At 38.3% G+C, this 14,558-nt stretch overlaps 1 protein-coding gene across 4 annotated transcripts; it reads left to right on the top strand.

The window, feature by feature from the left end:
* The first annotated feature begins 370 nt into the window (after positions 1 to 370).
* TBPH (TAR DNA-binding protein-43 homolog) lies at positions 371 to 10,656 on the top strand. 4 transcript variants are annotated; one of them, XM_089596239.1, is made up of 5 exons: positions 371 to 1,346; positions 2,350 to 2,519; positions 2,598 to 2,738; positions 7,783 to 8,515; positions 8,558 to 10,656. In XM_089596239.1, the coding sequence occupies exons 1-5, from the start codon at positions 1,112 to 1,114 to the stop codon at positions 8,695 to 8,697; spliced, it is 1,419 nt and encodes a 472-aa protein (XP_089452365.1). In that variant the 5' UTR covers positions 371 to 1,111; the 3' UTR covers positions 8,698 to 10,656. The 4 variants fall into 4 exon arrangements, with proteins under 4 accessions (XP_089452365.1, XP_014211139.1, XP_014211140.1 ...); XM_014355653.2 differs by having other exon boundaries at positions 7,783 to 10,656; XM_014355654.2 differs by having other exon boundaries at positions 7,786 to 10,656.
* The last annotated feature ends 3,902 nt before the right edge of the window (positions 10,657 to 14,558 follow it).

Here is a 14,558-nt window from a genome sequence, read left to right on the forward strand (position 1 = left end):
TCTTAAAAAAAAAACCGCTAAAGATCTCCGCTAAAGGTTAAATGTGCGTTTTCGCACTTTCAAAGGAAAGTTTTAAGCTGCAAAAGACTAATTGAGTTGGAAAAAAATAGTTAAGGTATAATTGTCATCTCCTCAAAAATATGTTATTCCAAGGCTTTTATCGTTTTACAGTCGTTGAACGTTTAAAAAAAATAAAAATAGAATTGCACCCATGTATTATTTTTCCCTCAAGTGACTATATAATATATATCGTGAGAGTCACGTGACCTTTTGGAATCCCAAAGCGCATGCGTACTGTATTCTAGATTCTTCTCCATCGAGAAAAAAGCAGAGGGAGGGGGTGCGGTTGTAAGACAATCGGGTCGGTTGAGTCGGTTCTCCTCGAGCTCGCGTCCACCATTTTCGTTCCTGGTATGAGCCGCGACACTTGAAAAGAGCGAGAGCTGTGTGTTGCTGCGAGGGAGAGTGCGTTCGTTGCGTGATAGCGTGATTGCTTGTGCTTGCCTGCGAGCGACTGTGTGCGTCTGTTTTGTGCCTGGGAAAAAAAGTATTTTAGGCTACTCTTGAGATATTTCGATTCAATTTCATCGAACATTAACGACAATATTTCGCAATAAACCTAAAGAAATGAATTGAGGCACTATCCATCAGAGCCGCGAATCTTCCTCTCTCAAATAGCTGTGTGTATTTTGCTGCTTGTGTGTTTGACGCCTGTCTGGGAGAAAGAGAAGAAAGGAAGACAAGTACTGTCTCTATAGATGCTGATACAGTGGAGAAATTTGAAGAGTTGCAATTGACGCCATAGCTTTAACTCTGTCTCGACCCTCCCCCCTTTTCTTTCCGACATTTTCGGAGCCCGTTGTATAATCAATACCATTATACACTAACCTACGCCGCTGCTGCTGTTAATGCGCTTGCGTTCGTAAAAGCGAAAGAGAGCGAGCAAAGGAAGCGAAACCAGCACCACCCACCCAGTACCCCAAGAAGTACTGCTTACCCACACCTTCCGTGTGTGCGTAAGTGAGAAAGAAGAAGTTTTATTCGAGGCGTGTATCTATAAGCCGCCAAGTTGGATCACGAGGAGGAAACGTCGCCCGTGCACCAGGAGAAGATGACGTACATACAAGTCGCGGAGGACGAGGGCGAGGAGCCGATCGAGCTGCCGACCGAGGACGACAGCACGCTGCTCCTGACGACGCTCTCCGCTCAATTCCCCGGCACCTGCGGCCTCAAGTACCGCAACCCCGAGTCCCGGGCGATGCGCGGCATTCGCATTACCGATGGCAAGCTCCACCCGCCAGACAATGGTTGGGGCAAGTCCGTCTATTTTTGCGTCTTCCCCAAAGGTGAGTTTGTCAAATGCACCCGCGATATCTGTGCATCATTTTGAAAAGCTCCTTCCATTCGAACTCATAGGTACATCTGATACATACTCTTGTATATACTTGGGTAAGCTTCCATGGCGCCGACGTTACTTTGCAGCAACAGTACTCCATTTTCTACATTACTAACACGTGTATAACTATGTTGTAAGCCTTCTCCTACTCGACCTCTTCTACTCTCCACTCGTCTTGTTCGTTGGTATAATCGCAAGCGTTAGGCGACGTACGATCCAAGCAAGAGAGCGAAAGACGAGAAATTTCCCCCGTGTGAATTTAGGCAGCAGAGCTCGCTGCATGGATGTAAACATTAGACTCATTATTAGATATTAAACATACCCTCCCTAGATTAAATTGCTTCAAGCGCTTTGAGCGGACCAGAAGTCATTGGGGTGTACATTTGTATTGATGGCCAAGACTATCAAGACAGCTGTCTACACTAGACGGCCATATATTCCCGACCGTCTCCGCGGGTTGAGTGACACTGAAATCATGTACTTCTGTATATGACTAGTCGGAGGGGGTCGGGAATATCTGGCCGTCTACTGTACACACCCCCTTGAGGTCAGTATACCTCAATGATTATGGGGTAGACATTTCAAGCGCTCGGAGTATTTGTGTATGCGTGGAGGTCCCTGTTGGAAAAGCAACGTCGTCTACTCGCTTAACTTGCCCAGCTTTGCCAAAAAACTTAATTATATTTCATTCGACTCGTTTGAAGACATACCAAATTCATTTTATTTTCTTCCTTGCGAGATATCATGTACTTATATTTCGAATGGAACAATAATAAAACGAATGAGCCAAACGATACGGTGCGTTCGATTACTGTCTAGATAACATATTTATATTAGATGACATAAGTATACGATTAATAAAAGGGAATTTTTTAATTTTTCATTTGTCGCAAAACTTTTAACGGTCAAAGTTAAGGGTTGTAACTAGAAAATTTTTTATTAATTTGTTTTAGAGAACAAGCGCAAATCTGATGATAACTTGGAAAATTCCACTGCTAAGACCAAACGTATGGAGACTAAGCTTCGTTGTACTGATTTGATTGTACTTGGCTTACCATGGAAAACATCCGAACAGAATCTTAGAGAATACTTTGAGACGTTTGGTGAAGTTCTGATGGCCCAGGTAAGTTGATGCTATTGTTGATACAATTACGGTACTTCGGTTTCGTATGATTATTGATTTTTAATTTTGTATGTTCAGGTAAAAAAAGATGCAAAATCTGGGCAGAGCAAAGGATTTGGATTCATCAGATTTGGAAGCTATGAATCTCAGTTGAGATGCCTTGCTCAGCGTCATATGATTGATGGCAGATGGTGTGATGTCAAAGTACCAAACAGCAAGGTAACCTTTAAATATTACGTGAGAACTAGACCTTATTAAACAATAGATACGTGGTATTGAGTGATTAAAAAAAATTTTATACTTATGCATAACAAAGATGTATCAATATTAAACAAAAATTTCTATTAAAATAATTATAGCTGCAGTAGCACACACTTTCATGATGTGATATATATTAAACATGCATAATCTAGAATTTTTTTGATTTTCATTAAAGGCTATCCAAGGTGTATGTACCTTAATTTTAATGCAATTATATTCATTTTTAATAAATAATCTTTTAAAATCGCTACTTATATGTATATAATAATTTGCACCTTGGAAAGATATGAGGGTTTGTGAAAATGATACCAACAAGCAATGATACGTGAATCGAGCACATAAGTGTGGTATATGTAGATGAATGTTTAAGAGACTATAATCAGAGGGAGTATGAAAGTATTGTGAAGAGAAAGAGCTGAAAGAACTAGTGTGAGTGTGGCGCTTGGATTTCAATGACAACATCTAAATTCCTGAATCCCACACTGTTCGTAAATATTAAAGTAGATTTGAAAAAGCGAATAATGAGTGCCTCTTTTTATATGAAAAGAAGAAAAATTCGCGTGATATGGATGGGTTATGTTAAACATAAAAATTTGGTGTGAAAAATAGTTTATGTAGTTCGTTTCGATATTAATACCTATTTTTCATGAAATTTTGCGACCCGATACTGATGTTCATTTTTAAAATGTGTCAATTTGATAGCGAATTCATGAGCTTTAATTTTTTACTACTGAGCATAGAAAGTTTTGATTATAGTGAAGTTTGATCAAATTAAACTATTAATGTGATTAAAAGTTTTCTTTGTGAAGTGTATTGTATGAGCGTTTTAAAATGTTCCTTGATATAACTTTTATCTACTTTTTGGTGTATTCAAATAAGCAAAAAACTTTTTTTTACTGATATCTCCAGCGCAGTATGATTATTAATTTAAAAAAAAAAAACGCGGGCTGTATGTCGGATGAACCAATATCGGGCGAAATACAAACCGCGATTTGCTTTGGTTAGTAGAGTTGAAACAGCGTTTGACTTGAAAGTGAGTGTTAATTGAGTGATAGAGTAACAATCACCACAGAACGTGTATGTTTTACCGCGAGTTTTTTTTTTTTTTTTTTTTTTTTTTTTTTTTTTTTCTCTCATGAATAGAAGTACTTTTCAAGAGCACATTTTTTTCATGAGCTGATTGAATTTAATCAGAAATAGAATGGCTTTACGTACGTACAAGAACAAAGAAGCAGTGTCAAAACATAACGCTCTGAAGTTGAAAATAATTTTAAAAAAAGCCTAGCCTGCAAAAGTAAAAGTAAAAAAAAAAAAAAAAAAAAATTGAATAAGAAATCTAATTATTTTAATGAGTGTGCCGGAACTTGGTGCGAAACTAAGCGCCTGTATGGGTATGCGTATAACCGAAAGCATGATTTTTGTGTGATCTGCGTACTTTGACGTTTTCCGATGCGGTATGACAGTTTCTCTCAAAAATATGCGTAATTTAATGTTTGATTCAAATCAAGATCAGAGTGACTTTCATCTGTCCATTTATGCTTCGATACTTAACGGTATTTTATCATAAATTTAGTAACTCCTGAGTGTCCGCGAATATGTACAACTGCTGTACATGCAACTAAAGCAAAAATTGAAAATTTCGATGATTGAGTAACAAAAAAATGTTTGCGACAAGATGAAACTCATTGTGTTTTCACATAAAACTTTGAATTCAAAGTCGATTCGTACACCCTCTAGTAAGATTAGGTCACTTTTGGTCGATCTTTGTGAATCACGTGAATGTGAGATACCTACGAGCTTGCTTCGCATTTACAGCTACCTCCAACTGCACCATCAGTGTCTCAATTTTACTTCTTTTTTTTATTCACTCTTTGACTAAGAGTTCCCGAAAAAAAAAATAACAATAATCAAACGATCAGTAAAGTAAAACGCCTATCTCTGAATACTACTACCATAACTATTATAACTACATCTATGTCCTATTACTGTATAATTCGAAAAAAAAGTGAACAGAAAGAGTGTGAGAGTAAAAAAAAAAACACAAAAAAAAAAAAAAAAAAAAACACAAAAAAAAAGAGATGATTGTCGAGGGCATACGTGTCGTTGTGTCTGGTTGCAGAACATTGATGGAATAGTGATGGCTCGACAGTATGACTCGCCCAAAGTCAATGACTACTACCGTCCGATTCCGGTTCATTCGTCGCAGGCCGCGAACGCCCGGCACCGAAGCGTGCCCGCTGCCGTCGGACAGCCGAGCGGCAAGCCCTACGTTAACATGACTCAAGAGTCAACCCCACCGCCGAGGTACGAGGCCGATTACGACTATAAAACCACGCACTATCCCTCCTATCCGGCCAATTACCCCTACGACGATGCCAAGTACAAATACGGGGCTGGTGCTCAGGAGCCCGCACCCCCAGCTCCGGGTTACGGCTACGTTGAGCCCAAACCCACCGCGTACCCGAGCTATCCCGAGACCGCCCCGGCGCCCGCCTACGACTCCCGCGGCTATGGCCAGCCGGCTATGATACCGCCCGGCGGCGGAGCCCCGGCAGCCCAAGGGGCCTACGCCCCCGAGCACCACGTCCCGGCTGCTGCGGATTACGCGCGTTACGCTTACGACGAGCGCAATGCAGCCGCTGCCGCCGCCGGCTCTTACCCGGTGGATCATCACAACGCGCATCACCACCACCTTCATCCCCATCAGTCGCATCACATGCACCAACAGCAGCAGCAACAGCCGCCCGCGTCACAGCACCATCATCAGCAGCAGCAGCAACAACAGCAGCAGCAGCAGCAGCAGCAGCAGCACGATAAGTACGGCTATGGGTACGCGGACGGGCGGGGTTACGAGGACGCGAGGTACGCGGTGGACGCGCGCTACGACTCGCGGTACTCGGTTATGGACGGCCGGGGCGTTGCGGACGGTAGGGAGGCGGACGCGCGGTACGACGAGTACGGGGCGAGCAAGGAACACGAGGTGCGCTACTACGACGGCCATGACTCGAGGTACGAGAGCTCCTCGCGTTACGTCTCCAAGGACAGCAACAATTACTACGACAGGTATTACAAGCACCGCCCGTCGAGGGATCACCACCACTCGGAGTCATCGAGATATTGAGCGCAGGTGCCGGTTATGGGTTTATCGTCAAAGGGGACTATTGTAGCTGCTTCCTCTTCCTCTTCTCACATTTCCTTCTCGTAACACTGTCCTCACCGTTCCCCGGTTTTTGCGTGCGTGAAGTGAGAGTTGCGTGTGTCGTCTGATTGTTTTTTTTTCCTTTTTTCATTTTTATTTATTTTATTTTTTTTTTTTTTTTTTTGCTTCTGGTAATAAACTTGAAGAGTACGTCACGATTTGTTGTTTACACTTACTGCCCCTGATTGTATTACACGAGGGCTTCTTTTACTCTATATATTTGATAAAAATACTTATATATTTATACAATCTATATTCATCCAATTTTGACGCTTACAATGAATTTGTACATGTATGAAAGTATAATTTCATTTTATGGATTTTTAATAAGTACTGTCCGATAAACTTGTGGGAGGTGGAGTAACGAAAATTTCGATTCGTGTGCGACTCTTGACGTTTCTCTACAATTATATATATACATCATGTACGTAACAACATAAACTTGAAACTTTTAATTTATAGACTAACGAGTATATGTAGTTGTACTCGTGTAAAAAAACATTTTATTTAAGATGAATGTTTTAAGCTTGCCGGTGTAATTTATCTACCCAAGGTACATAAAGTTTGCATTAATCTTACAACTGTGTAAAGTGGAATATAAATCAGCATATATTTGTAGTGTATTATGATAATTGATGTATGAATTATAAAGATTGATTGCAATATATGGTTGTGTTGCAAAAACATGATAGTGTTGTGTTTGATTAATCTATCTATTTATAAATCAAAAGATGCATCCACTGTCGTGACCTAATTTTATTCCTACTTGTCGAATTTTTACATGCTTCCAGATTCAGTTGAGAAAAAATACGTAAGCGTTTGTGGTATGACAAAAAAATAGCCGAAATTTTTAGTAATGCATTGCATCGGAGTACTTGCGGGTTCATCCGAGAAATTTTTTTGTGGTTTTTTTTTTGTGGTTTGGAACAGTATGAGAAGAAAGCTTATCTTGTTTATATAAAGGTTGCTATTAGAATTTTTTTTTTCACGTACATTTTTTTAAACGATATTTTACAGCGAGTTGAGATGATTTTTTATTTTCACTTGTTAATATCATCGTGTGGATCCACATGTTTATACAGCCACATTGAAAGGTTTGAAGGTGTAATTTTGAAGTTTGTGTATAAAATTGCGTACGTCAATTATGATCGGATTTAAAAAAATATACGTATATGTATATTTTTAAAGTGTTGATAAAATACTCTGGTTTATAGGAGGACACAAATATATATACATTATGTAAATATATTAATGAATAATGATTTTTTCTATAAATATTGATGAAGTAACAATAATGATCGAAATATGTATGTAAAACTTTTTGTACTCAAACTCTGTAGCTTAATAAGTAGAACTGTCGTTGTAAATCAATTATCTTTTGCAAAAACAGCAAGCTTCACCAAGAAGAAGGGGACGAAGAAAGCGATTGTAAAATCTACGTGTGCAACACTTACTCTAGAAAATTGCGTCAAGCAAACGCTCTGCTTGCTGGTTGAGTCTCTTGAATGTTCTCTACAAACGAAGCGAAACTTATTTGCTAGTTGGTACCACACCAGTATTATCCACGTATGTGCAATACTATACTTTATGTTGATAACGTATTAAGAGTGCAAATAGGGAACGATAAATGTATGGTATTGTACAAATGACGCGCGTGAAAGTGAGATCGAGGGGAGTTAAGGTTACAATATTGTTGTAGTCGTTAAGTTACAAGGGCGTGTATAAGTAGCTATTGGTCAGGCAAAGGAGTATATATAGGAGAATAGATTGATAGTGAAATGTTTTGTTGACGCTTGGGCCCAGGAGGGCATGATCCAGCAAGTGCCTTGTAAGGTGTTTGTGGGACGTTGCACCGAAGACCTGACTGCGGACGACCTGCGCGACTACTTCAGCAAGTTCGGCGAGGTAACGGACGTCTTCATCCCGAAGCCCTTCCGTGCCTTCTCGTTCGTGACGTTCCTCGATCCCGAGGTTGCCCAGTCGCTCTGCGGCGAGGACCACATAATCAAGGGTGTCTCGGTTCACGTGTCCAACGCCGCGCCCAAGTCTGACGGCAACAACCGGGCAAACTTTAACAATATTAACTCGAACATGCGCGGGCGCGGGATGTCGGGCGGCCCCATCGACAATAACATGCAGGGAAATTACCAAGGTAACAGGTACATGGGCCACTCGGGCAACAACATGGCCCCGAACGGCTGGAACAATCCGGGCAACCGCGGTAACCTCGACATGCCCAATCTCCAGGCGCTGGGTATCACGGGCCAGAACAACGGTGGCGGCCAAGGCACCGGGATTTCCAATCCTTTGGCTATGGGCGGCCTTAATCTCTCGGCGTTGCCGATGAACCCGGCCCTGGTGGCGGCGGCCCTCAACCAGGCCAGTTGGGGCCTGGCCATCGGCAATCACCTCCAGAACCAGGGAAACGACCAGGGCTACAACAACCAAAACGGCCCACCAGGACAGCCACCATCAGGCAACAACAACATCGGTAATAGCAACAACTCGGGCTTCCTCAGCTGGATGAACCAGGGCGGTGGCGGCGGCGGCGGCGGCGGAGCCGGTGGCGGTGGCGGAGGCGGCGACGCCGGCGGCGGTAACCCTGGCTCGGGTGGCCCTGCCGGGCCCAACAATCCAAACGGACCATCGCAGGGTGCCTGGCAGAACCACCCGTCCCAGCGGGAACCCAAATCGAATACCTTTCTTAAGTACGAGTAAATTCCACCGGGCCTCGGAATCTACTCGCAAAAATCAGGCCCGTTACCACCCGAGTCTTAGAGCTAACAGCAGCAGCTACAAACACTATAACCACGTCTCGTCATCATAGCCACGGAGCCGGAGCGCAACAGCAGCGGTAGCGAGGAGATAGCGAAACAGAGAGATTAAGATACGGAGAGAGAAGGTCGTACGCGCCGAATGAGCGCCGTTCACGCGCGCGCGCACCACCTTCTGCTCTTCTTTCTAGTCCCCGGATGCTTCTCTTCTTCGCGCGTCCAACACAGGTTTTTTTTTTTTTTTTTTTTTTAATTTTCTTTTTCTGTTTTTTACCCATCACCATTTTTCATAATTATTTTTATAATTGTAAACCATCAATTTTAGATCGCACGCACTCGCACAAGAGACCACAGCATTGAGTTTAAAACTTTATTTTCAGTCGCGAAACTCGTGTACCGTTTGTGAAAAAGTTGTGGACTGGAGGGAGCAAGATTTGAATCGAATGGATGTGTCAGTTACATTGTGATTGATTCCCTTGCTCTTGTGCGAGTGTGAGCACATTATTTTATTTTTTCTCAGTTTTTTTTTAATTTCAGTAATTTATCTTCGACATTGCATTTTTGAGAAGAAAAATATATTGGAGACGGACGGCAAATCGCCCTGACTCCGTTGCTATGAACATACGCAGGTCAACACACGCAAACACTTTTAATCGATCCCCAAGCTCGAGTAATTTTCACACGAAATATTACGAAGACGAAAAGATCGAGGGAAAAAAAAAAAAGATTCAAAATAACTCTCTCTCTTAGAATATTTATTATTAGTTTTTTAACGAATTTTGCGCAGCACAATTTTCTCTAGTGAGTGATGAAAAATTCAAATTTACACGTATTTACAAGCAAACAAAACAGAAAAAACTCAATGTACAGACGAATAAGAGAATACACAAGTACGAATCGTTGATTAATTTTTTTTTTATAAGTAAAAGTTGAAACGATCGTTACAATATATCGTTGAAAAAAAAGTGCAAAAAGCTGTAAGTCGACTTGAGTGACGATACACATATTAAACGCATTAGTCAAACGAACATAGGATAAAATGATGAACAAAAAAAAAAAGCGGCGAGTGAAATTTTATGTCTGAAAGCTAACTAGTTATAACGACGACGAAATATCGAAATATATTATTGTAATACGGGATGAAATGAGATATTTATTACAATGAGTGTATACGTGTTTTGGATAAACGCGGGTACGATTCGTGATACCGGCTACTGTTTAAAACGGAAAGAAAGCTTAATGACAAATGAGAAAATCTAACGATATTTTTAATGATAAAATAGTGCAGCGTGTATTATACGTTTCATTTTATTGAAAGTTTATTATCGCAGTGTGTTTTACATATATAAATACTTCACGACGTATTCGAGAATGTTAATTTATTAAATGAGAAAAAGGATATGAAGTGCATAGACATTTATGTAGATGGATGAATTTTCAAAGTTAATATAGTTTATTTCAGAGAAAAACAAAGGGAGTAGCTTAAAAAAATATGTATAGAAAAAGAGAGAGAGAAAGAGAAAACGTGAATAAAAGCGTAAGCGAAATAGTTTGAGGGATGTAAGGGTATATGAGCATGATCAAAGGATAAAATTATATGACGAGCGACAAAGTGAGCGTGGCTTTATGAATTTTAAATGAGTAAAAAAAATGAGGGTATTTTGTGTTTGCTTGGAATAAGGAGAGATTCTCTGCGTGAGTGTGAAAGAGGACGTGAGAAAAAGAGAGAATACAATGAAGAACAGCTGCTGTGGCGAACGAGAGAAAGAGTATAACAGCTGAGAAAGACGAGTGTAACTTTAGATATGTAAGAATACATAGAAGTAGACTTTCATCATTAGCTTATAATACGAGTTATATTTACAATATTAAAGAAAGCAAGTAAAAAGTAAAAAAAAAAAAAAGTCATAATGGTAATTTTAATTGCGTTAGGGCTTTGTAGCATACATCTTACTCATTATTCATTATTACATTTTTTTTATCTTTTATTATATTACATGCGACTGATCTTCAATCAATCGACGACGAATTTCTGAATTGTTTTCATAAGAATTTTTTGTCCAGTTAATATTTTAATAAATGTAACCTTAGCATTTTATCCCAATATTTTTTTTTATTTCTCAACTAATTCGAACCTTTCGTATTTTAAAAACTAAACAAAAGCCTCGTGGCGTTCGCCTTGACGCGACGTTGATGACTCAATTATTGTAACAATGATTTTTTGTTCAAGTTTTTTCAGCAAACTATTTGAATATCAAAATTTTTTTCAAAAGAGTGGCAGTAAAGCAAAGACGCTGCGTCTTTTTAATTCTGCACTCTTTAGTGAACTTTGAAAAGAAGGTCAAGTCTTCTAGTGCAGTTGGCACAATACATGTATAATCGTATCACTTTAGTAGCATCAAAGCCCACGCACCTTTCACCTTTTACATTTTCATTTTTCGAGACATGCAAGTAAACATCTGTATTGATCAAAGTGCAATACAAATTCATACTACAAAGCATGATGGTCAGGTGAAATGAAAGCATGAGACTTGATGGGTGCAAATCTATTAGTTATGCCTTTTTCATATTTTTCACTGAAAACAATATTTCGGTAGTTTAGCCATTGATAGTTGCAATAAACACGAGGTATTATCATATACCTGGTGTCAAAAACGTGGATTCTAATTATCTGAAATACTGATTCTTGGCATTATTTTCCTCTCGATCCCCAATCCATATTCGATCATTCGGAGGTGGAATGCTGTTACGTATGTGCATCTGAGAGGTATGAAGAGAGTACTGGAAAATCTGCTGTGAAAGAGTCTTGAGTGATTTTCACGAGAAGCTGTCGTCTTGCAAACTGAGCCAACCTGCACACCTTACCTACTTTTTGAAAGTGTCAAACAAATTGTATCGTTTTAGTCAATGCAGATATTTTCGATGCCATCAAGGATTATTGAGAGTAAATGGGTGATAAATCATACACCCCAGCATGTAGGAGTAGTGTGTCTCTTACAAACTGCTTTGAGACGGCAACGTCTCTTGTTTTCTAATAATATATCTATGAAATAATTAATTAATCAAATTCAATAAAATTGTGCATGGTGTGCTCATTAATGTGTTGTTTGTGAAACAGAAACGTGTCGAGAGAAAGATCATTTGTATACTTTATTAAAAGACAAAACTACGCAACCAATTTGTTTTCTCTCGACGTGTTTTCTTTGAATGTGTAATCAATGTTTTGAAAATTTTTGATGATTCGTGTATAAGTGTAAGTCCCGAACTCTCAGGGCTGTTGGATATACGTTTTTTTCATACCAGAGGCTGAGTAAAGCGTGAAATACTATTTGCTCGAGCTTTTGTGTGGATGTGTCGGTGTGACATGGAAAAATCTTCTTGTGTTTAAAAGCTGACGATTGAAATGGAAAAGGTAAATTTTAGTGGTCGATAAACCAAAATGACGATCCATGCGCTCGTGAGTCCTCGGAGTTCAGGTGTAAGTAAAAAATGAAGAAAAAAAAATATATACATAGAGATGAATAAATATATATATATATATATACAAACACAGTAGCAACTTTTAAGGTATTGAATAAACTATTGAATAAAATTAACGCGTGTAGTTGTGTTTGATATTTATACTCCGTAACTGTAAAATTGTGTTGAATGACTTGCAGGAAAAAAAAGAGAAATACGTAGTGAAGGAGATTAAGAGAGAAAGCCAGAGCGGAAGAAATACCAGAGAGCAAGAGCATGAGAGATTGACGAAGTAAAATAAAAAAACAAAAATATATGGTACATCATGCATATACCTGATGTTGATAATTTCATGAATGAAACACAGTTTTCGTAAATAGAAAAACCGAAAATGTGCTTACGTGCGTTTGATAAACATTTTTCACTCGGACAAATAAAAAAAAAAAAAAAAATAACGATTTACTGTCTGAAAGAGAGCAGCAGATGATCGAGTGTTTTATACGCAAAACCAAAAAAGACGAGCACGAGAAAGAGCGAGTAAGTACGTTAGATTGTGAGGTCTTTTTAAATAGGACAGATGAAAATGTGAACGAAATAAAAAACTTATAATGCATCTAATTTGTAATGGACAAAGACTTTAGCCTAAGAGAGATAAAACTTAAATAGTCAAAATAACGAGAGTGAGATTAAAGCAAAAAAGCTCGGTCTCTTCCAAACCGTTAACACAATGTTTTTGCCGTGATAACAAAATATTGATGATAATAATGATAAAAAAAATTTTACAAACAAACTTAAGGGGATTTCATATTTTCCCGGATAAATTACACCTTATGTAAAATAATGACTTTTTTAAATCTTCGTTATAAATTCAGATGTCCAAAGTTACACAAAAATGGTCAATATACCGGGTTCCCTGTGATATAAATAAAAAACGGCGTATGAAACAATGAGAAAAATGTGCACAATGACATTAATGCATGCATAAAGAGTTCAGTTTGAGTAAGTAAAATAGTATGAAAAACTTGCCTTGAGTATTTTAAATACAGTTTCTATAGATTAAAGTTAAGATAATGGCGCGTATGAAAAAAAAAAAAAAAAAAAAAAAAAAAAAAAATACGCAAGGTAAGAATAAATTTTGGTTAAAAGGAATGAGTAAATAAAGAAAACGAGAATAAAAAAAAAATTGATGCCTTGCAAAGCGATTTGGAAGCGATCGTGACGAATTTGTAAATACAGTCGGCGAATGATTTTTAAAGTATTTATAATTTTTATAATAATGTTGCTGATGAGATTGGGTAAAATCGTTGTTTAGAACTCTGTTGTGGATGAAATAAGTTGAAGAAAAAAAAAAATCGGTATTTCCAAAGATGCGTGTTGAAATGGTACGAATTGTTAGTTCAATTTTTTTTAATTAAACCAATGTTTATTGATGAGATTAAACGTGTTTAATGTGTAAAAACAAAAATACCAACTCTTAAAAGACTGCTCTTGAGAATGTTAGAGACCTTGCCACTGTATAAAACAAAATATAATGGTAATGAATAAAATGAGTTGACGTGTTGAGTGTGATAACGAATGGTATCTCGAGCCGTTCGTTGAAGTGATCCGAACGTATACAACAAAATGATAAACATGTGAATGTAAGTATAGTTGCGGGATAAGACAAGAGAAAAATATGTGTCACGTGGAGACGACTATATTTTTGAGTCACTGCAATTTACGTGTACTAAAGACAACGAGAAATATGAATAAAAGATGTACATACTGATTGAATGCCACAGTGAAAAAGAGACTGTTCTCTTTAGAGAAAAACGTTCCTTGGCAAGACAATTTGAACAACCCATGACTTCTTAAGTATGTATGGAAATGTGATTGAATAAAACTAAATGAGAAAATTCTAACTTGACTTGGAAAAAAAGAAAAAAATCGAGCTCTTTTCTCTCAGAATCTCGATACCCCACATACATACATTAAAAAACAAATGCGATAAAACTACGAATAAAAAAAATGGAAGAGATGGATTCTTTAGGTATATACTTATGGAAAAGAACGAGCAGATACGTGATTGTGGGAAACGAATACTGAAAAGTGGAAGAAAAAAAAATGTTCTTACGTTTGTCTACATCGACGTAATCTATTAGCCATTTTTCAAAGAATCTGTTAATAATTATGCGTCATCTTTACCCACAATTTCTACTTTTTTATAGTTTCTTAAAAAAATATTAGGTATTTGGAATTTGCATGTTATTGACAACTTGATTTACTATTACGATTTTTTGTTTCCCTTCTGCATATTATTACATAATGTACTTCTTTCCTTGAGTTAATTTTTATGTTTGCTGTGTA

Source organism: Copidosoma floridanum, unplaced genomic scaffold (assembly GCF_036245765.1).
Source record: "Copidosoma floridanum isolate Cflo_tuat_1 unplaced genomic scaffold, Cflo_Japanese_pri ptg000030l, whole genome shotgun sequence".
Classification (NCBI taxonomy): Eukaryota; Metazoa; Arthropoda; class Insecta; order Hymenoptera; family Encyrtidae; genus Copidosoma; species Copidosoma floridanum.